The following is a 24027-nucleotide window of genomic DNA, read 5'->3' on the forward strand; positions in this document are numbered from 1 at the left end:
GAAATTTGCATGACACATCTTTCCTGGAGTGAAACTAAAAAGGGAATTTGAATTTTACCCTATTCTTTTCCAACAAATACTTTCCATTCACCATGAAATCAAACAAACTGTGGTCCATATTTAGAAAAGATGAATATGTGGATTTAATGAATGATGTAGCTGTTAAAATAAGTCTCAAGTACTTACCTAGTCTGTGTTAATTAAATAGTCTATATTTATTAAGGGATAATTATTGGCAAGAACATCTTTATTTTTCCTTTTCTTAATCATAGTGCAGCAGTCTCTACAGTCCCCAGTTTTCACCAAGACAGCATCCTTGATAAATACTGTAAGATCCTGATTGAGAAAATATATGTATGACTACTGTGAGCATTGAAATTATATCTGTCTGCTTATATGTGAAAAGGTAGCAGGAGCATATATGTGTTTCCAGGGGCTAAAGAGGCACTGCCCGCATTTGCAAGCCCACCACAGCAAGTCTGAGCCTTCTGGTCTCAAGCAGGTGACTGTTTCCAGCCTCAAAAGTGCAAGTAAGACTGAAAGGTGTCTGGTGTGAAGTGTTATGGGGTTGCTGCCTGTAAATGGGAAAGGGTCAGCAGAGGACTCACATCCCACAGGAAGGCATGTGCATGTTGAGCTTGTCACATTCACAAAGTTCCACTGAAAGCAAAAGGAGCAAGCCAACAAAGTCATATCTGCTGGGGTTTTTGTGCCCAGAATATTGTTGCAGGCTACTATACAACTCACTGTACATGTGAAAAAATCAGGATAAATTTTCTCCCATCTTTTTACCATCTTTTTATTTTCTCGTGTTATTTCAATGTATTCTTTCTGCATCAGCTTTGAGGAGCAATTCATTCTTCATTTGAAAAAGCCATGTGAGAGAAATTATGTATGTATGTATGTATGTGTAGAAGGGAGAGAGAAAGGAGACAGAAGTTGTTGTCAGTCTATTTGCAAGAGGAAACAGCTTCTCAGGTAGCTATCAGTAGGGGAACAGCACATCCAGGTTGTCTCTGTGATGATATAAAACAGCATCCACCCCACCTGACACCACTACTCAGACAGCCTCTATCCCCAGATGCTAACATGAAAGCCCCATAACCCTGTGACACTGTTAAATGAAAGGCAGGTCATATATGGGTTCTGTCCAGCAGAAACTGTAAGAATTGTTGCTGTGAGAGAGGGAGTAATTGCAGAACCTTTGCTCTCTAAGGATACATCCAGGTTCTTCCGCAATGGTTCATCACTTCCCAACCCTTCCCAAAGAATGTTGGCTCTCTGATGATAGAAATGCAACAATTGAACTCTGAGAAAACTGGTATTGTCATGCTTTTATAGATTTCTTTACCCTCAAATGCTTAGACAGCTATATATTGGATTTTTGTTCGTCACGCATAAGCCCTGTCAAATGTATCTGCGCTTTTTAAACTTTGGAAATGACAGCTTTCTGATGAAAGAAAACATTCATTTTCTTTCCATCCTGAGGAATAATACTGCGCTGGTTCACTTCCAAATAACACATCTCATGTCTTATTGCTTTGCTCTTTCCTTAAGACATATAATTTACCATAGCAAGCTTTTCAATTAGGGCCTGATCCAAAACTTTAACTACTCTTGGGGGGGAAAAAGCCCAACAAAACCTGCATTGCCTTCAGGCCCTTTCAAGCAGTTTCATGTACAGTTATTCACACAGTGGTCACACTTGCGTGACAAGGCTACACTGTAGGGACAATATATACAATACAGTATTTCCTTAGGATATTAACAGTAATTTTGGATAGTAGGAAAGCCACCTTTTCTTCTCCTTTTTCTTCGTGTCAGTTCTGGCGATCAACTGTAAAATGTGACAGTGATTAGACATGGCAGCTTTTTTTTGGATGCAACAAAACTTAGACTCTTGTCTCTCTCTCTCTATTTTTTTTTTTTTTTAATCTAAGACAAAGTATCACGACATCTTTGGGAATTAGCCACGTGATCCACATTCCTGACAGCTGCAGAGGGGGAATTTTGTTCTCTTTCTTGTCTGTCTTTTCAGCTTTTGCTAGAATGTAATAACAGAAAAAACCTTTCTGACCACCACACTATCGTGTTATCAATGTGACTGGAAAATACTAAAGAGAGACACTTTAGTTTTCCACAGAGTGTGCCAGGATCACCCTGATGTGTGATACTTGTTCAACCAGCTGGTGAGCCCAAACACTCAAAGTGGAGTCTGTAACCGAGAAACATCCCTCACTGCTGCTAGCCGGTGTGAATACCCAGAGGGTATACCGTAGCAAGCACTGCAGGGGGAAAAGGGCAAGCAATCCCTCAGATGGAACGGGGGAAAGTCTGCGAAGGGGCACAGACACCAGAGTTTGAGCAGGTTTCAGGAGTGGCAGATACAGCTGGTGTCCTCAGGGTGTGCCTGAGCACAGCGCAGGGATCAAACTGCCAGGAACTCATCTCCAGGTCTGATCCTTCCTGAGCTGCACACTAGCGGAAAGTTGGGCTTCCTGCTGCTCTGGCCTGCGATCCGGGAGTGGATAAACCCGACGCCGCGATCGCTGGCTGAGCCTGTGCCTCGCAGCCGCTCGTCTGCGCATGAGTCGCTGCGGGAGGCTCCGCGGCTGGAGTATTTGAGGGGCTGGGCAGCGGGGGAAGATGCTCAGAGCCTGCGGAGGCCGCGCGGCCGGCGGAGCGGAGCCGCGGCGGGGCACGGCGGGGGCGCGGGGGGAGCCGCGCCCCGCGGCTTGAAGGCAGAGCGGGGCGGCCGTCGGGGCAGAGCCCGCTCCAGCACCGCGGACAGCGCACGGCAGCCCCGCTACGAGCACCGCTCCGAGCACCGCTCCCGGACCCGCTCACCGAGCCCCGGGCCCCGGCTCCCCCAGCCCCGCTGCCCCCCGCTCCCCCAGCCCCGGCTCCCCCAGCCCCGGCTCCCCCAGCCCCCTACCCCAGCCCCTCTGCCCCCCGCTCCCCCAGCCCCGCTCACCGGGCACCTCGGGCCCCCTACCTCCAGCTCCGATTCTCGAGTACCCCCATCTCCCCCTATCTCCCGATCCGATCGCTGCGTGTCCCGCAGCCCCTACCCTCGGCTCCTGCCCCGCTCACCCTCTGCCTGACTCTGCTGTCAGAGAGCCCCGGCCCCGCAGTCCCTGTCCTCCCCTCCGGCCCGTCCAGCCGCCCGCTCCGGCTCCCCTCGCCCCTCTCTCCGCCCCTGCCCTCCTCGCTGCCCCGGCGCTGCCCCGCCGCCGGCACCATGCTCGGGCGGCCGCGCTGGGCAGGCGAGGCTGCGGTGCCGGTGCGGGTGGCCCCTTCCTCCTGCCCTCGCCCGCTCCAGGCGACCCGCTGAGAGATGGACTTGGCAGGCGTGCTGCTGGCGCTGCTCCTCGTGCTGGTGCTGGTTGTCTCTCTGCTCTCCAACCTCCTGGTGCTGCTATGCTTCGTCTACAGTACGGAGATCCGCAAGCAGGTCGCCGGGGTTTTCCTGGTGAACTTATCCTTCTGCAACCTGCTTCTCACCGTTCTGAACATGCCTTTTACCCTGCTGGGCATCCTGAGGAACCAGCAGCCCCTCGGGGGCTGCGTCTGCAAGGCGGTGGGTTTCCTGGAAACTTTCCTGACTTCCAACACAATGCTGAGCATGGCAGCGCTCAGCATCGACAAATGGATTGCCGTGGTGTTCCCCCTGAGCTACACCAGCAAGATGCGGTATAAGGACGCTGTGATACTGATGGGCTACTCGTGGCTCCACTCCCTCTCGTTCCCCTTGGTATCCTTGTTTTACTCATGGGTAGATTACAACAGCGTTTACGCCTCTTGCACCTTACACCTGAAGGAAGAGACGGAGAGGAGAAGGTTTACAGTGTTCACCATTGTCTTTCACTCCACCAGTTTCATGCTATCTCTGGTGATCTTGTGTTTCACCTACTTAAAGGTGTTGAAAGTTGCCCGGTTCCACTGCAAGCGGATAGACATTATTACCATGCAGACTCTGGTTTTGCTGGTGGATATCCACCCCAGGTAATGCGTGCACGTTCGGATTCGCAGCCCCCGGTCACTCGCGGTAGTCACCCCGGGAGGAAGCGATATCCCTCCTCTCCAGCACCCTTTCCTGCCTGCCCGGCCGCACGGAGAGCGCTCCTGCCGCTAGTTCCAGACAGTGCCGGGAACGGAGGCTTGTGCATTTGTAGCCTTCTCTATCTAAACGCTGATCGGGGTCTCCGGGTTATCCCACTGGCCTGAGCTCCCTCCAAGCGGGAGTCACTGCTTTGCTGAGGGCGATGGTCCCGAGGCTCGGCGGGGCTGGGCTATCCTCCTTCGCTCGGGGCTGCCCTCCTCTCCCCGGGGATATTGACCTCCTCTCCCCCGGGGGAATGCCCTCCTGTCCCCCGGGGGGATTGCCCTCCTGTCCCCCGGGGGGATTGCCCTCCTCTCCCCCGGGGGGATTGCCCTCCTCTCCCCGGGGGGGATTGCCCTCCTCTCCCCCGGGGGGGATTGCCCTCCTCTCCCCGGGGGATTGCCCTCCCATCCCCAGGGGCTGCCCTTTTCCCGGACCGGGTTCCCTCCTCTCCCCAGGGGCTGCCCTCCTCTCGCCTTCCCTTCCCGGGCTCAGGGGCTTTCGGGCGTGGAGAGGCTTCTTGGGCTCAAGTCTCACCTCCTCCCTTCTTGCCTTAACACCCTCACGTCTCTTTTCCCTCCGTAGTGTGAAGCAGCGCTGTCTGAACGAGCAGAAAAGGAGGAGGCAGCGGGCTACCAAGAAAATCAGTATTTTTATAGGGTCGTTCGTGATCTGTTTTGGTCCTTACATTATCACCAGGTTAGTATCCCCTGTCGGGGTGGGATCAGGATGTCCTGTGATGTGCAGGTGCCCAGGGGTCCTACGGATAATTTTGGGGGGGCAGAGCACACAAACACATCCACAAACACACCCTGACACACCGCTCCTGTCCTCACACCCAGTCCTAGGGAGCAGCCCCGGCAGGACCTGGCTCTCCTTCCCTCATCGCAGCCAGGTCTGGGCACCTCTGCCAAAAGAAAGTGGCTTTTAGGACAAGTACCGGGAATTAATTACATGCCAGTAGGAGATAAAGGCAGTTTAAAAGACTTGCCACCCTTCATTATTAGCAGAACCCTAGCAATAGAGAGGAAAACAGACAGACTTTCCTAATTAGCTTAGGGTTTTTGTTGTGTTTTCCTTTTTTGGGGGAGAGGGTAGGGTTGGGGTTTTTTGTTTGTTTGTTTGTTTTTGTGAGTTTTTTTGGTATAAGGACAAGCTTGCTGCTATTGGAAGCTGGGTTGATATAATTTAAATTTGTGCAGGTTGATAATTTGTCAGATAAGATTTCAGTCTGGAAACATTAGTGCCTCTAAATATATTGCTAATGGCGCAGCACAGACTTGTGATGAGGTGTAAAAGTTATTCCCCAGGAAAAACAATAATTGGACGCCTTAAATGTATAGGAAACACCATGTACCTGAACTGGACAGAATTATAGGCATGCATCCTGGTGGTTGGAAGCTTTTGAAGTGTCCATGCATCATTGTTGTTATCTACTTGTGTAGTCTTCATACAATAGATGATTATTATTACTTTTAAATCTTGTATAAACCAGTCAGCTGGAAGTCAGTGTAACCACAGTGAATTGCAGCATCCCAGCATTTAGCCTTTCATCTCTAAACTGAAATGGGTTACATCTTTCACAAGTGATTTTTATAAATATTTCCCACTTTCACAGTGTGTTCAAGACAACCTTGAAAAGTGCTGACTAGTGTTGAGGGAGGTGAACTGGTGTGCAAAACCCCTGGTGAGGGCTTCTTCAAGGTTGTTACCGAGCTGCCAGTGTCTGCAGCCACAGCAGCTCACAGAAATTGGCCAGTCACACACATACAGGCCAGTATGGTCTGTGTCACTGACCTTTTCTGAGAGGAGTAGGGGGCAGGTTAAGGCCAGTGCACTAAACAGACAACATTTTTAAAATTTTTAAGGTGACATTTCTTTCAGTTCCCATCTACATGTTGGAAGGGATTCCTTCCTAATTGCCTGGATAACTACATCTTTTTTTCTGCAGCTGAAAGGGTTATTACAAATATTAACATTACATCACATAGTTAAAAGGTTAATTTATCATTGTTCAATACATTTTGAGTCATGTTCTGTTCACTTTTGCCATAATCACTAATTATGTTGAGCAAAGTGGATTTTGTCGTCTTCTTTCCAACTGAACATTACCAAGCTCAGCAAATTCAAACGCGGCCACATTTTTTCATGGTGCAGGTATTTCTCATAAACTTCTAAAATAAAAGTTACTTCCTTCTTCAGACCTTGCATTTGGCAAACATGAGACAGTGCATTTTCTATGTGTGACAAACTGGTACCTACTGAATCACAGAGAAGGCTGAGGACTGGTTTATGGAAATGAGTGTCAAGGTACAGCTTCTGTCTGTCACAGGGTTCAGTGACAGCAGAATGGGAAATATTTGGGGAGGACATCCTAAAAGGCTCCTTGTCTCAAAGACAAGACAGTGCCAAGACAGCACTTCATGGAAGGTGGTGATGGAGGTGAGATTGGAGCACTTGCTACTGTGCCTGTTTCTCTGTTCTTCCCTCACTCTGGTTTTTAGGAGGGTGGCACGAAGCTGTCTCTGGGGAGGCAATGTAAAAGCCATCCTCCCTGATGCCTTGCTCCTGGCCTGGTGACTCAGGTTGCATTGTGAGCTCAGTATTTGCTCCTCACTTCAGAAATTAGAATGAGATTAGGCTTATTAGCAATATATTCATCTGTTCACTAAGAGACAACAGATGAATTTAATCTCCTTTGTAACAGCTCTGAAAACAAGAAAATCATACCAAGATGCATTCAGATGGGTATTTCTAAGTCTGACTTGTTTTGGCCAGACCCTTTATCTTATTAAAATCTGTATAATTTTTCTTCTGTTGGCTTCAGTGCAATTAAGTTTGGATCCATAATGCATTAATGGGAACATAGCAATACATCTATTTTCAAGACTGAAAGATATCTTACTCTTCTTATTTAGTGTCTTTATAAAAACATCCATTGTGTAAATATAAATTATATATTTCTTGTATTAGGATAATATGCAGGATGGGATAAACCTAAGCAGGATGTAGCAAGTGTCATTTATAGGACATTTTCTTCTCATATTTTGTATCTTCCTGTTCTACTTATTCTGAATTCACTGGAACTTTTTCTGAGCAGCTTCAAACAGAAGTAATCTGGTTTTTTAAATGCACTTGCCATAAGAATTATTTAACTTTTAGCCATATAAATAAGAAATTTTCCTGTCACTTGTAGCAATGTTGAGTCCAAATGAGGGTAAGTCAGCTGTTCTATGAGGAGGGACTGGAACAGCTTCAAAAGTCAACACCCTGCAATTCGGGAGCTCTGCATTTTGGAATGAGGACAAAAAGTTCTTCAAGCCTCAAGAAAGCTTCTGATCTTACATCTTCAAATAATGATGTCTTAGAGTACAGAAAAGGGCTATTTTATCTCCCAGAACATCTTCTTTTCTTCTGGGATGAATAGAGCAAAGTAGCACACTCTTGCTCCTGCAAAAGGTTTTACAAAAGATACACACAAAATAAAAATTCCTCACCCTGTTCCTTCCACCTTCCTGGAGGATTTGCCACTGCAGATGAGCTGGCTGACACATTTGCTGGAATAGTCTGAAGGATTGCCCTCACTTCTGTGGAAAAATTGTTTAACTTAGTTGTGGTTTCTGCCCCCATGATTAATACATCCCTCTCAGCTGAGGTGCTGAGGCCACTAATCATCCGTGAAGCACAGACCAGAGACACAGGTCTGGATGTAGCTGACTGGTCATATAATGATGATAAAAGTGCTGTCTCCTTGCTTTCTTTGGCCAATCTAGAAGTCAGCTAAATGCACACAAAAACTTCCACAGCTAAGTAGCTGCAGGTGTGCTGCCAAGCATCCTGTGGGATTGCAGGTGCCAGTCAGACCACCCTGAGATACTGCCAGGTTGTTCTTCATACTACAGTGGTCTGACATGAATCTGCTTTGCATCCATGTTAATTCACCACGGTGGTGTAATGAAGGTTTGCTGGTCTGTGTCTGAGGGGATGGATTCAGTGACCCAGACCACGATTCTGGTGTCATTTGAGATGCTGCATGGTATCCAACCCTTTACCCAGGCTGGCAGATCTAAAGCAGACCTTCCAGTAGCAGCAGCCTGATGCCAATGGGGTTATGGCCAAATGTCTCAAGTGTCACTAGACAGCTCTACTCAGGAAATTGAGGTCAGTGAGTCTGGGTGCCCCGAGCCACATGTGTCTATCTCAGGCTTGCTGTGGGAGAGAGGTAGTCAATTATGCCACCACAAATTTGACCACTTACCAGCACAGCTCAGTAAATTCAGAAAGTGAGCAGTAAACTGGAGCACTCTTTTATCTCCTCTGCACAGAAGCATTACCACTGAAAACACTTTTTCCCTCTTTCTGTAGTAGGAATTGATTTTGTCTCCCAGCTGCCTTGCTAGAAAAGTTCTCTTTGCCCTTATTGAATGTGAGGAGTAAGTACATGGCCCTTCTCCTGCAGGGACTGTGTACTGTAAGAAAATAAATGTTACTTGAATGTTTCATGAAGCATGAGTTGGGCTCAGTGTGAATATAACGCTCAAGTGTTTCCATTTCTCTTTAATGTTTAACAGGTTGATAGAGCTCATTCCTTTTGTTACCATAAATTACTACTGGGGAATTATAAGCAAGTGCCTCACCTACAGTAAGGCTGCATCAGATCCATTTGTTTACTCACTTTTACGTCAACAGTACAAAAAAGTTCTGATCAACATCGTCAACAGGATACTTAAGAGGGACCTGTATCCATCCTCGGGGTACAACAGCTCTCTCGACACTGAAAACGACTACTGCTTGCACAGAACAAACTGACACCATGAAAGCACTCCCACCCCAGGGAGACAGGTGTTTGCTGCTGCTGGAAAACTGCCTTTCTCCTCTCGTGCTGACCGTGCTGACAGCATCTCCAGGGTGTGAAGGCTGCACTAATGGGACACATTTCATCGTGGACTTTCACAAAAAGGCTCTTCCCTGGTCTGCAGCCAAGAACACTCCATGGAGTTGACTTGAGGGGCTTTCATAGAGCCTTTTGAGGATTTAGAGGAGCTTAGACAGCTCTCAATGTTTTATGTGTGAACACTTGGTATGTCTCAGAGCATTCCATATCAGACATGACGTTCCAGAGTCTTCTGGGAGCACAGGAATCCCCACGTTGGAAGGACAGGTTCAGAGTCCTCCGTGCTGCTGTAACTTGGCAGCCCAGGATCTGCTGTTAGTTTTGAACATTAAAAATAGATCTTTTAATTGATTGATTTATTGTATTGGTGCCTCAAGTGAGTCAGCACTTTGAATCTGAGATTGTTACTATTATTATTATTATTATTATTATCATTATTATTATTTATTACTAGGCATCATGATTGTAACATAGCCTTTAGGAAGTGATACATATATTTGATATGCCAGTATTCTATCAAGCATAACCAAAGTCCACATATCTGAGTTACTAATATTTAGCACTTCAGTGGTATGTGATTACAATAATTGCAGCAACAGTAACGAAGACATGTACGGAATTTAGTTAAATAGCACTTAGTTCCATCACTGAGCTAGTATTCCTATTCAAGCAAGCTTTTTATTCAGAAAAAACAAATCAGTAGAAGTGACAGATACCATTGTGTTTAAGATATATTACTTCAGAAGCTGTCTGTTTTCAGAGGAAAGGCTAAAATATATTAATTCTTTTTAAGGGATATATAATGTGTAAAATATTTCATGCATTGGCTGTATATGGTGGATTGTCATAATACTGTACAATCTTTTCTTTAATAACGATAAATTAATCTGGTGATTTTAACTGACAACAAGAGATGTGAGAAATATTATAACAGACCTGCTGCCAAATACCCAGAAATATAAAGCTGCTTATTTATTATATGTATTTTTTCTCTTTTATTTCTTTTTAAATTTCAAGAGGTTTTGGAAAAATGTGGGAATTATTTTTGAACAATATTCTGTTGGTTATGTAAGACATTTATTAAAATTTAAGAATTCTATGGCATTCAATAAACTACTATTTTCTAATTGAGTACATAAGGACAGAAAAAAAGCAATTCTAAAATATATTTTAAGAAAAATAAAAAGAAAGATGACAGTAAAGTACTCTTATTTTTTATGTAACAATGCACTTGACCCTACAAAGCATTGAGAAGGCTATTTCTGGTAAAACTAAGCATATAAGCATGTGATTAGGCACAAATATAATTTTCTTTGAAGCTAACAGTTCTATTTCCATGCTGAAAAATTAAGTACACACTCAACAGTTTTGCAAAATCAGTGTTGAGCTGTCAGCACATTGAGAGGGTTTTTCCCACCATCCACAGTGAGGAAGGAGAGTGTCTTGTTCAATCCCACTGAAGTCAAGGAAAGATGATGCTGCCTAACAAATACAGTGTTCTCTTACCTCCTGCTTTTAATCTCTGGGGCCTTTATGATGCTCTTCTTTTTTTTTTTCTTTCTCCCATAAAAATACCTTAGGCCTCTATGCTTTGCATCTATAGCTCTGCCTGTGTTTAACTGAATGTACTATAATGGTTTTGTCTTCTTAGTAAAGTATTTGTACTCTCTTCAATTTTGTGTAAATACAGTATTTCAGAAAAAAAAAGAAGTTGTCTGTGGAATCTTTTCAGTTTAAATGTCTTCCTGTCTCCCCATGCCTCCTCCATGCTGCTAGAAAAACCTGATGTTTCAGTCTCTCATTTCAGCTGCAACATAAGGACCTGATAACTCTGGGGGGAGTGGGAGGGATGCTAAATTTTCAGTAATTTTTTAGTCAGTTTTGTGCCAAAAAGTTTTAATAGCCTACAGTAGCTGTCCATCAATAAACATGAGCTTAATGATACCTACAGTTGTTAGTTTACCCTTGGCTTTCTAAACAAACTGGTCCTCACTTTGGGAAAGGAATATGTCACATACAGTTAAAGGCATTACCCTGTCACCACCAAGACATACAAATGAAAGCGTTATTATTAATAAATAATAAACTTTAAAGCTATTACAGTAATAAACTTCTAAAGCTAATAAGCTACAAGCCACATTTTAAAGGTATAAAACAGAACCTAGTTAAACACTACCTCTGCTATTAGGATAATTAATGACACATACATCTACCAGTCTAAAATAGCACTCAACCTCACTAAGCATAGAGTATTTCTGGAGGTGCTCAGGTCTAGATGGAAAACCAAAAAAATATTTGAGCCTACACTAGGTGTTGCAGAACATCCTTTAGATTTCATTTCCACGTGGAATTAGGAAGGAAAGTTCTACAGTGCTGCAGACCAGAAATTAAGGAAGGGCAAGGAGAGCTGTAGTGCTCTCAGTCCTGATTTGCAATGAAGCTTAACAGCCTTGTTTAGCATTACCAAAAAGCATCTCTTCCTGCTCAGTATTCAGGTAAATTTTTCCTTTCTCTCTTCTTCTCACCACCCACTCCCCACCAGAGAAGGTCTTTGCTCTACTTTTCTAACAAAGCAGGAAACATTCAGCGAGAGGTCTCGCTTTCATTCGCTTGGCTTCCTGACACAGGCAGAGCTCATTAGGTTTGTGCTTCATTCCCCATGCTGTGGGTTACTCAGGGACAGGAGCTAGAGGGAAACCACACTCTGCCCCCATTGTCCTGGAATGCCACAAAAAGTATCCAAGGATTTAGTGCTACTATATCTAACATGATGGGAACATTCACCAGAGGTTGTGGGCTCCCTCTTACTGGCACGCTGACATTTTGGACAAAACAGGGTACACAGTCCTGACAGCAGGGTTTAGCTTGGATCAGAAGATTTCCAGCAAAGCTGAGATGTGGTATCCAAGGTGGCCTCTTGCCATTGACACACTCCTGCCAGCTCAAAGGTAGTGCTCTGGGAAACTTCCTCTGCCTTCCCTGCCCAAGGGCCTGGGGTGCCTTTGCTAAGAGACAAGAGACTGTCAGATACTCAGCAGGTGTTTTGTGGAGGTGGGCATGCCACAGGGGTCAGCAGGAGCTGCCTGGAACTGGGATTTCCTTAGCAGGAGGTGCTGTCACCCACCTGCGGCTGCTGAGGGGAAGGGATGGCAAATTCCTAAAAGAGTGCACGAGAAATTGTCTCAGAGCAGTAGGGCCCCCAGAAAGCTGGATGTGGTCTTTCAGCTCCTGGTTGCAATTCGCATTCACAAACTCCTCTCCTCTTCTCCAAACTCGTATTTTGTCTGCAGAGACTGGAGCTGAGAACTGCACCTCCCCTGAATGACATCCTCCACCTAATGGCACTCAGGGTATAAACTCTGCAGCACAACAACCTTTAATTAGTCTGTGCAACTGAGGAGACATTAAACTTTAATTCCTAATGCACCTTCACCAAAATATTTCCAAGCTTGATGATTTGGATATTTTCAGGTGAGAACCAGGATGGCATTCTGTCTTTTCAGAGGAAGAAATTGAGTCTGTGTGCCTCACTTCATAGGTGAGTGCTCTGATATTCGTTTATGAAAAAGAGGGTCCCCTCTTCAAGAAAAAAATAAAGCCTTTCTTTTTTTCCCCCAGGTAAGCTCGAGACTGACAGACAGTTTTGAGGCAACAAAGTCAATATTGCTTAGACTACAGAGTCCCAAAAGGTTTAGGTATGAGCCGGCTTTCAGCCTGCTAAATCCTGACAGGAGGGATGTGCTTCACTACAAAACTAGTTTTCTTGGATGAGAACTTTAGTGTCTCTGAGCTTAGATGGCAGCTGAACACTGAGGACCTAAAATTCTGTGAATTTTCTCTCCACAAATTCCTTAGCCTCACTGAAGAGCAGGCATGTTATTCATCTGAATAAAATGAGTAAATGAGCATCTAATAAACTTCTGCAAATAATCTGTGCAGCTCAGTGATTACTGAATACATATTTACCTTGTCTTAACATGAGTAATGCTGGTATTGAACTTAAATTTCAAAGCTAATTGCAATGTTAGGCTTGTTACATGGTTAAATATGTTTACAGCCGGAGTCTATGACCTCAAAAGTAATTTCCAACTTTAAAGGCTCTACGATTCTAAGCGACAATCCAAGTTTCTTAATGTAGGTTCTTGGATATGACCAGAGACTGATCATGCTCTTTACAACTGCAGGTTAAAATCTGAGTTCTTTGATAAATTTAGCACTGAGCCTTATTGGAAAAAAAAAAACACAAAAAACAAACAAACAAAAAACCCCAACTAAACAAAACCAAAGAAAACAAACAAACAACAACAACAAAAAAAATCAACAAACCCCCCCGCCCAAACTTATAGCAAGATACTCAAGCCCCTCTAAGTGGAATGCTTAAAAAAATCAAACACAAAACTCAAACTGAAGAGAAGTATTTAGTGTGAGTGGGAAGGTTTGACTACATCAGCAAAAGGGCGTATTTTCTGTATTTTCTGTTGTATTTGAGGTGCTTTTTTGCCCCCAAATAATTACTTGTGCACGCGGAATGAACAAGCAACTGTGTGTCTGTCTCAAAAGCACTTGGCATATTTCAGTATTGTGAAGAGCAAATGGCTTCTTCAGTCTGGTTCAGGAGGACACCTGGTTTGTGGGAGGTGTTAATTACACAAGTAAATTAGAGGTTCTGCTTTTTATTTTTGGAAAGTAGTCCAATTAATATTTAATGGCTCAGCTGGAGACACAGCAGAGATGACCTTAAGAAAGGTTGTAAATATATGAGTTTCTTTCAGTACCAGAAGCCTGGGGGAGAAAAATGTCACCTGGCACAATATTTGCAGCCAGCTCCTTCTCTGAGCTGGAGCTGCTTTTCCCTGTGGCTTATGAGTAGGAAACAGGCCAAATGACTGGTCCCATTTCTGCACATCTCTGATTCTTCTCCCTTTAATGTCAGATTTTCCTTGCCAGGACAGGAGGGTGCATGATGCAAACTTGGTGCTTCTGCTCTTTTCTGTAAGTGAGCAATGCATGAACCACGAGCTGCTCCCAGCCAGGCTTCTCATACATTCTCTATGCAAATGAAACATATTGCAAAGCAGGTATGTTAGATGTCATAGGGCCCAGATGGTTTTAGTGGTAGTTTTGAGTGTTGAGAACTACAGATTATTCCAGTCCACTGACATCACTTTTTAACTAGATGCCTGAAAATACTATAAACTATAAGTGAAGCACCTTCATTTCAGTGTACAATCCATTATCACAAGAGTGAAAATTGTTGAGCAGTCCACTGCAGACAATAAAGATGCCAAGAAATACCCAAAAACATCTCCTTTGGGACAGAAGCTAAGTTTTGTGGTGCATGTTTCATCCATCTCACTGCATCCTGCTGTGTCATATACAGGTTTGTATCCAGCAAATTTGGAGCAAACTATCTAACATATCTTTACGTTTCCAAGTTTTCTTTCCTTTACCAAATTGATTGAAATCTTCAAACACTTCCCAAGAAAATTCCTCATGCCTAACACTAGAATAGTTTTACTTAGCCCACTTTCCCAATTTGAGGTTTTTTCCCAACCAAGGCATAGCATTCAAACTGTACTCAATGAAGCCTGACCATAAGTGGCAGACTCATTACCACCTTCTTTTCACTTTTATAATTCCTATCCTTATGTATCCAACTTCTCTGTTCTCTTTGCTTTCAGCTGGCAGCCCTGATGCACATTTTCAGAATGTTTTCTGAAACCCAGTAAATTGCTCAGTGCCCTTGCTCCATGGCATGGACTGGAGATTGGATTTGTGTGGTTTGTGTGTGTGCCTCCATGGAAATATTTAAACATGTTTTAGGTCTTATGTTTCAGATTTGTCTTTTATCATGGGAAAACAAAATTTTGATTAGTGACATGTGACCTTTGTGTTACAAAAAGCTGCTGATCATTCCTTGCAGTTCTTAGCTCAGACTGGCTTTCAGCTTGAAATCTGGCTTTTCAGCTAATCAGACCCTTATTGTTATCATTGTTAATGAAGCCTGCTTTAGGCATTTAAAATATCTTTTGGGCTTCTCACACAGTAGCCTGAATACTTCATTATCCTTTTATTCTTAATACCTTGCTGGAAGCCAGATAAGTATTAGAACTGCTGTCCTCAGGACACCTGAGGTACAGACAGATGAAAGACCACACTGCCAGGAAAAGATCAAAATACAGTAATTTCATGATTATAAGCCGCACCATTTTGACTAAAATTCTGGTCCGAACCCAGAGTGCGGCTTATAATCAGGTGCGGCTTATATATGGACAAAGAACGAAAATTTACTGTTTTAGTTTGGAGGACAGGTGTCTGCTGAGAAAGGCAGGAACTTCTCTTTGAAATGGAGAATGTAAACCCTCTCTCTCCAAATTACTATAATTTTGAAATCAAGGGACTCTCAGGTAAAGATATGGGAATTAGGAATAACAGCTCTTTTCTAGGGAAATTAAAATAGAAATACAGTACTACAAAGAAACAAACTCCAAACCCTGACAAAGTCAGAGTACAACCTGACATCCCGTCAGGCAGGGTGTTGGTAGCAGTCCCACTAAATGGTGGCTGCATCCTCCTGCAGTGACAGATGTGGCTCAGTTGGAGCAGTGCTCCTGTACAAGGTGCAGTTTCCCTCCGGAGGTCCAGTGGTGATGTGGAGAAATCCGGTTTTCCTCTGGAGTCCAGTGGAGAAAGGGGCTCCCTTAGTGTCCCAAAACCTCTGTTTTTATCTTGGTAAGAAATGTTGGGCTCTTCCCCCTGGCTGGAACAACTTCCAATGGGATGCAGTAATTTTATCAGTCCCACAGTGGGACTCAATGGCCATTAGCAGAAAATGACTGGCTGGGGGAAGGATGGGTTGTGAAAAGATAAAGAACAATGCCCTGCCTGGTTTCAATGGATGGCCCATTAGCAGAATATCTGCCACGGAGATAAAAATCACTGCCCCCACCCTCAACAGATGGTGATAGAATAGATACCTTTTATCACACTCTGTATTGTAACCCAAGACAGTTGCTGACACCTGGACATGCGGCTTATAATCAGGGGACACTTATAATCGTGAAATTACTGTATATGAAATGTGGTTTAGAAGATACCCAGGAATGGAAGACAAAGTCATCCTGAATCTGTCTGTTGGTATTTTGCTCAAAGTTTCTCAGGCATTTAGAACTGTGCTTCTCATAATGGTTAAACATATATCAGAATTGACAGAGCTGAATTTCTGGGAGAAAGATATTTAGGATACAAGATTAGGATTCTTCTCCTCGTCTCATCCTGGGGAACTTGCTGTGCCAGCACCATGCAAGAAAAGGAGTGGTAGACACCCTTTACTCATAAAACACAGCTGCATGTGTGGAAGTTACAGCTCCTTTTTGAGCTTTTCTAGATGGAGCTTCAATGTTCTTCTCTGGGTGTGACAGCTCTGTCTTCTTGGAGAACACCACCTTGGCCAGGCTGCTATTTTGATAGAAATTTGAGATGCTATGCATGAGAGAAAGCAGAGTCCCTGTACAGGATGGTGAAGTTCAGGGTAGGGCATTTATCACAAAGGAGGGATGATGCCTCTGCCTCTCTTCTGAGGGCTGTTTATATCCCATCTGTGTATTACATCCCACTCATTTTGTTAGTGGGATTCCTGAACCAGAAAATAAGTCCAGGGAAAGATCCTGACTTTACTGACTTCAGTGGAGGTAAGCCAAGATTTTACTTGAAAGTTTTCATCAGTAGACTTCAAGTCTCAATTTGCAGAAATCTTTTGAGAAGATCATGTAAGACCATCTCAGCTATGAAGTCTGTTCACTGAATGAATCACATTAAATAAAAACCCAAAAATGTGATGATTGTATACCCTGGCAAACCACATTAATGGCACTGAATGGAAATGTAATCTAAGGTTCATGTTTTTCTAAGGGACAAAAGAGATGTCAAGCAGACTGAAAATGCAGATGGTGTGGCCATCAAGGACCCTGCACTGCAGTGCTCTGACAGTCACACCTCTGAGCCCTTTCTCTCCCTGGCCTTTCTCAGGCTGCTGTGCACACTCCTGCTGTCCTCTCTCTGGTGGGTGTCTATGGCTTGCTGAGCATCTGCAATCACACCAGCCAGCCCCCAGACCCAGAGGAACACAGTGACAGTGGTTCTGAAAAGCTATTCAAACCCAGGGTATGTTCCTTCCTTCCTTAACCCCCCTGTTTATTCTTCTTATTCATAAATTACCTCCTACTCAATTATTTTCATCTCTGGCCTAGAGCTGAACAGAGGCATGAGCAGCATTTGCTCTTTGCATCTCTGCCAGCCTGCCTTCCCTTACCCACTGCTGGAAGCTCAGTCAATTCCCATGCTTCCTCCACCTTTGTCAGCTTGTAAAGTTGCTACCTGCCCTCTGGTTTCTCATGTCAGCTGAAAGGCAGGCTATTCAGACCTTCTTTCCTTGATGGATTCCTTCGGGCCATTATGATGGTAGTCTTTTTTTTCTAATTTTCTTTTCTTTTTTTTTTCCTCTGTGGTTTTGGTTTTCTGTGGGGTTTCTTTGTTGTCTTTCATCAGTTTTCTACTGACAGCCTTTTCAGTTTTTAATTTTGTGCAGCTGAGCAGGATTGCAAAATGCAAATTAAAAAAACTGGGAAGAAAGCTGTGCTCCTCACAGTTTTTGTGCTCAAGAAAGCCAGCTGATAAAGGAATAAACCCAAGAATCTTACTGAATTTACTTTGTCCCCTGGGATTACAGCCTACTGATTTCTGCAGTGGGTGGTACACAGAGAGTAATAATATGACTACTGTCACATTCTCCCTTCCAGATAAAATTACCAGATATCCATTTATGGCTGAATCAAGGTATTCAGCATGAATTCTTCATAAAAATAAAATTGTTACTGTTAGAGCTTCCATAAATCTTCCCACCTACTGTCCTAATAAGCATAATGAAGGGAAGATTGGATGGAAATTCAACCTACCCCATGTGGATGCATAGTGGGACTCTTCAGGCTCTTTCTCCAATGGCTGAATGTCTGTAATTGCCCTGGCACTTCAGAGCCTCTATGTCCAAATCTGATGCTCTCAGGTTCAGCCCTTGAGTATCAGCCAGCTTTTGAATTTTTGGTTGATTTTCATATCACCACATGAACCTGCAAAAAACCCAGATAAATGGATCCCAGGACCTTCAGCTTTGCGATTTCCCCCACTGCCATGGCATTGATTTAAGGGTGGCTGTTTTTTGGCAACTGGAAGCAGAAGAGGACCAACATAAGTAGTGTGCAGTATGTAGTTTACCCTGACATCCTGGATTTCTCACAGAGGTTGGACTTGCCTCTGGCACCAAGCAGCTTACTCCAGGGAGAAAGAAGGTGTGAATCAAGCTCTGTCTAGCATAATAATCCGCAAGGAAATGGAAAAACTCAGGAATTTCTCTGGATATCTGTTCTCCAAATTTGTCCTGCTTAGCAGTGCTTTAAAGGCAGGTCCTGTCTGACAACAATTTTGACCAGTTAAGTTAATAATTTTTGATGAGACACTAGTTCTTTTTATCTCCCTGACGATAGTAAAAGATAACTCAGTGATTATAATAATTGAGGAAAGTTAGAAAAATGCAAATTCCCAGTTTTCATAGGGATCTCAGTGTCACAGTAGCTCAGGTTGTTAATGATATGACTGGAATGACCAGTGGCAGCCTTGGAGCTGCTAAAGGTCTTGTCCTGCAGCCTTGTAGGCTGAAGAAATCTCTTTCATAGAGCTCAGTTTGATATGTGGATGAAAAGGCATTTCTCATACCTGTTCAAAATTCAGTGGTTCTGGATCAGCTCTTTAACCAGGAAACATGATGGTATCAGTAGCACTGGATCACTTTACAATGGCAGAGGTTTTATTCCAGGATGCTGGGTTTTTAGAAAAGCAGAGAAGAGTATTTGACTAACTGATGGACATGTTCCTAGAGTTTAGCCCATGAGTGGTATTGCTCCCACAGTTTAGCCTGTGGCTAAAAACTGAGACCTTACAGCTGTTCTTTTACCTTCCCTACTGCCCTGTGCTCATTCTCTTGACCCCTCACAACTGTGCCTTGGCCTGCTCTATTCAAGTTATTTTTTCAGACCCTTGACTGTCAAAGTAGCCATTATTTGGCCAAGAAAAAACTAATTCAACAGCTCAAATTATTTCTCATGATGAGTCAATGCTTAAGCCTCATCCAATTTGTTGCCTCTTTGCAAATCCTCTCCAATTTGTTAATGCTTCTCCCGAAATGGAAGCACTCATGCTCTCATGTCTTTGAATGCATAATAGCCTGGCTGAAGGGTGGCACACAGCAGTGCTTGCAGGACTCTGTAGCTCTCTGCTGGACCCTGGCACAAGCCATGAGGCAACCCTGGAAATGACACAGCACCATCCCCTTGCCTTTCTCACACAGGGCTTCCTGCAACCTACATTTGAAATTGGAATCTAGAAACTAATGGGTTTCTTACAAACCTGGGGAGCCAGGATGCTGCATGTGGGTCTGGCATGAGTTATGTAGATGTTGGTGAAGCTGGGAGAACAGCACTGGGGTCAGCAGCTGTTTGTGATGGCTCTGTGGGGCTGGCTATCGGGCTGCTGGAAATTCCACTGACTAGAGATATTGTCTTTCAAAGATTGTCAGGGAAGAAAAAAGATGGTTTTATATTTGGTCTGAAGTTCCCACTGGTAGATGTTTTGATACACTGACAGATGTTTTGTAAATTCTATTAATAAATGCAGAAAATAAAATTTGAACTAAAGATCCCTATCTTTTAAAAGAATATCTGTTTATTTTTTATAGGCTGTGCCACTCTAAAGAGCTGGAACCTTGATATAAAAAACAAATATTAAGACACATATTATCATGGTACAGATATTGAGTGTGGTATGGATTCTCAGTATACTGCTACGTAATTTTAAAGTGCTTAAATATCTTTTAAAACATTTTATTTTTGATTTAACACCATTTTTCTCCTGGTGTTAAGTCAGACTTGTGTCTCAGAAGTGTATTTCTGAAAGTGCAGTTAAAATCCTCAGAGCTGTGATGCTGGTATCATCTGAACTGGCTATTGGTTCTGTCTATCTGAGATGAACTCCCAGTTTTCTGGGGAGTGCCAGCCTTGGAGGGCCTTATTTTTCTTTGGAAAGTGCCAAGGATCTGCTTTAAAAACATCAGGGTCTCTGAAGTATTTCCCCATCAGGTATCTACAAACTACAGCACTCCAAATCACTTTTTCAAAATGCTTCCCAGCACCTCTGTGAATGTGAAAAGCAAGCCCCAGAGAACTTCTTTTGAATGTTTTGGCATTAATGTTCTGTGAGACAGGGAGAAGAGATGAAGTGAAATGAGTCTCAAAATAGGACTGTCAAGTTCTTTTCTGGTAGAACTTACATTAATTTTTAATACTCCATCTGTGATCAGAAGAAAAGAAGGATCTTTAGTTCTCAGCACAGAGCTTTTTTGAGCACACATTTTTCCTTGTAGCTGTTATATATTCAGTTCTATGATTCACTAACATATTTGTATTATTTTTCTTGCTTTATGGGAGTCAGGCAGAGTCACCTTTGGGCCTCATCTTGAACAAAACCAGCAAAATGCATCACCAGGAACCCCTCAGCAGTAATCCTGCTTTGCTACTTTACATGTGGGAGTAATAAGAGGCAGCCTTTGAGAGGATAACAAGGTCCTTATGTCAGCTCTATCTTTTTAATGATTGAATTTAAATAATATTGTGTGCTTATAGCAGGATCTGGTGATCAGTGGATGTTATTTTGCACATGTTCTCCTGGATATAGAATCATATTTATTACTGCTGTCCCTTTGTGGTCTCATTCTACCATCTGGTGCCAGGTTCCCTTCCAGTCTTTTGTATCATTTCTGCCTTTGATCATGGCTGAATTTTAACTAGATATCATTTTCTCCTGTCATCAAAAGAAACTTTCTGAGTGGCTTCATTTCTTGCTGATTAACTCAAACAAGCACAGAGACCACATGAAGGGTAGGCTAAAACAAAGGCATGTATCCAGTTGAATCTTCTGGGGATGGCAGGGCCTGCTCCTGTTTTAATTGTGTTCATCTGCATTGTGATAGGATCAGTTCAGTGAATCACCTGGAAGTGGCATAAGCAACTAATTTTGTGGGTCAGTGATTTAGTTAATCTGTGACAAGTCAGAAGATTAAAACAGAATTTAATTATCACTGACAGTACTTGTATTGAATTTAAATAATTTAAATATTTTTCAAGAGGTGCATTTTTTAACATGTATTATATTTAATCAGTAAGGAAAGATGTAGCTGTGACTACAATATTAAGTGAGGGAAGTAAACTCACCCACTCATTGCTTGCTTTTGTTTCCAGCTTGTGAGGAAAAACTGGGGGAAAGAAATTGGTAAAACATGTCAAAATTAAGAAAATAAAAATAAAACCAAGACCAATTTTGATGACATAGCAGGAAGATTAATTTTTTTAATATGGTAAAACTGGCTCACACTGGGGAGGTTTACTGGAGCATTATTCTTTCTCCCTTAGTGAGTTGGGACAAATATGTACTTGATCAATAATGATGAAAAATAACTGGTAGAGGCTACAGGGAATTTTGAAGTATTTGAGACAGGTAGGCAGTTGCAGTTCATGATCCATTCTAGGTTAAAATTTTAGGTTACAGTGTGTAGAAAAACAGCAAATCTTGTTCTTGTTCTTTTTCTTTACAGTCTCTCAATCAAATTTCCAGCACTCAGTATTTATGTGTGGCAGTTTCTAAAGTGAAGATTTAATCCCGTGGGTCATAAGGGGAGCAAATTGAAAGCTGAGATAAAAGGTTCCGCTGGAAAAACTCTCAGTGAGAGAGTTAAAAGCTCCCCAAGTGTAACGTAGATGGTCCCAGAAGGCACAGAGAAACATCCCAAAATATCTGCTTAAGTGCAGAGCTCAGAATAGCCTGTATATCTTTAGAGGAAATTAGCCATCTCTCTTATCCACATGCATGTTAATTTGAATTAGAAATATTTTTTGGAGAACAAATCTGTTTTCCTTATTTAACTTAGCAGCTAGAAGCTGAAAGAGAAGCCCTTGTCGGCCTTTTTCAGTTTTCTGCTGCTAATGAAGCTCAATCCATTCATAGGGAGATAAGATCTTGCAAAGACAGGTAGAATAGGGTTGGATTTTTAAAAATATTGCTATTGCTTTGTAGGAAGTTGCTGATTTACTCCATCTGTCTTGAGAGAAGTTTCTCTTCTCTGCCCTGCTTTGCAGAAACTGAAAAAGGGAGAAAAAAAAAATAAACAAAACCCACAGAATGCAATTGGTTGCTTCTGTGCAAATGAAAATATCTCCTGGATTAATTTAAACTACTGTAAAGTCCTAAAACCACAGCTGCTGACTTTGTGCTGGAGCAGATGTGATGCTGCCAAACACTTTCTGCCAGCTTCACTAGCACCTAGTAGGGGAGAGAATAACAAGCCATGAAGTAGCATTTTCATCTGGTCTCTGTCTGTTTGTCCTTCAGAGAAGTTATCTCGACAGTACTGCTTCTGTTTAATGTTCAACCTCCTCTCAGCAGAGTCCAAATAAAAAAGAACCTTTCAGGTAATGAAACCCTGTCTAAATCTAAGATACTCCTCTGCTAAATTTCTCTTAGGATAGTAAGAATGATGAGAATGCAAGCAAGTTAAATGTACTGTATTTAATCCCACCTTGAGTACCTGCCAAGCACATAAACCATTTTTGGTATTTAGTCCAGTCTGAGGATTTCTGGATTGCTGCTGTACTGTGGACTGTAGGGTAGCAGAAAGGTCAGATCAGGAAAAACACAGCCAGCAATAGCAGCTAGTGAAATTATCTACCGTTTTTGCAGTGATTCAAATGCTAATGATGGAACCCAGGTGATGTTGTTACATCTGCTTAACAGTCTGGGATTCACTGGTTCATTTTTAAGATTCCTTTAGAATTGGAGTGAAAATATCATACTTAAGCATAACTTGTTGTCAACTTTCTGAGAAGATTGGAAGATTTACTAAAACCCAGAAATGGAAACAGAGAGGTTGAGCAATCCCTCTGTTCCCATCCATCCCCTCCCTAGCTGCTTTTAATGGTTTTAGGTTTGGTCATGCAGCTGTGCAATTCCTGCTAGCCCCATTTGATATAGTCAGTGTTAACACACCACACAAATATGAGAAGGACAAGTGATATACACAAACTGCTTATAATGGGCTGAAAAAAACAGGTAAGTTAGAAATGCTGGATGCCTGGAAATACTGTATAAGTGCCAAGAGCAGTATCTGAACTATTGTTCCCCTCAGAAAGTGCAGGTCTACAGGGGAGCCCAGAGGTGGCAAACATGTCAAACCTTCACAGAAACCACACTGTAAACCTGGGATCAAACCTCTTGGAAAGGAAGAACAGACAATCCAAGCTATAAGTGAAATAACCCCCCCAAAACCTTCTGTTTTCTGTACCTTAGGATATGCAAGCATGGAAACATTTATAGATGGTGGTGACAAATTGATTAGTTTTAATTACCTGAATGCCATTCTTAGGACCCCATCTATTCTACTTATGCTCTAAATTTTTTATCCTGCTATCAAATAGACATCCTGATTGAATGTAAGAAGTCTGTGAAAGCTGAGGAACAAAGAAGCTTGGAGCTTGCCAGCTGCTGACAGCTTTATTTAGGTGATGCAGTGGAGCTTGTGAAGGATGTGATGTTTGTGGTATCATCCAGGCAACAAGGACATGTGCAAGTTCAGGCAGAAATGAGGGTGAGTCCCACAGTGGCAAGCACACACATATGGCTCCAGACAAGCTGGTTTGCCACCAGCACTCACACAAGTGCAGAGAGCCCAGTCCTGCTGTCCCTTGTGGCTGTTCAGGCTGGAGGCTCACTGTGGGGAAGACGCATGCTCCCTCTCTGGGTTCACAGGAATGCTCACACTCAGACTCCTCCAACATCAGCACAAGCTCTCAGGTCATGTCTATACCCTGGGACTTTTACCCAGACACTGATCCACACCTCCAGTCTTTTCAGGTAAATCCTCTCCTACCTGCCT

The 24027-nt window shown here is 43.1% G+C and overlaps 1 protein-coding gene across 1 annotated transcript; it reads left to right on the forward strand.

Annotated features, from left to right (window-relative positions):
- Nucleotides 1-3262: 3262 nt before the first annotated feature.
- LOC116997007 (G-protein coupled receptor 26-like) lies at nucleotides 3263-9092 on the forward strand. Its single transcript, XM_033061190.2, has 3 exons — nucleotides 3263-4005; nucleotides 4688-4801; nucleotides 8674-9092. The coding sequence occupies exons 1-3, from the start codon at nucleotides 3338-3340 to the stop codon at nucleotides 8909-8911; spliced, it is 1020 nt and encodes a 339-aa protein (XP_032917081.1). The 5' UTR covers nucleotides 3263-3337; the 3' UTR covers nucleotides 8912-9092.
- Nucleotides 9093-24027: the final 14935 nt, after the last annotated feature.

This window comes from Catharus ustulatus, chromosome 5 (assembly GCF_009819885.2).
Source record: "Catharus ustulatus isolate bCatUst1 chromosome 5, bCatUst1.pri.v2, whole genome shotgun sequence".
NCBI classification, from domain to species: Eukaryota; Metazoa; Chordata; class Aves; order Passeriformes; family Turdidae; genus Catharus; species Catharus ustulatus.

What these genes read in the sequence shown, in the direction of transcription:
- LOC116997007 (XM_033061190.2), top strand. Translation starts at nt 3,338, where the DNA reads ATGGACTTGGCAGGCGTGCTGCTGGCGCTGCTCCTCGTGCTGGTGCTG. An exon ending in CTGGTGGATATCCACCCCAG is followed by an intron (nt 4,006 to 4,687) that starts GTAATGCGTGCA and finishes TTCCCTCCGTAG; the next exon opens with TGTGAAGCAGCGCTGTCTGA. An exon ending in GGTCCTTACATTATCACCAG is followed by an intron (nt 4,802 to 8,673) that starts GTTAGTATCCCC and finishes AATGTTTAACAG; the next exon opens with GTTGATAGAGCTCATTCCTT.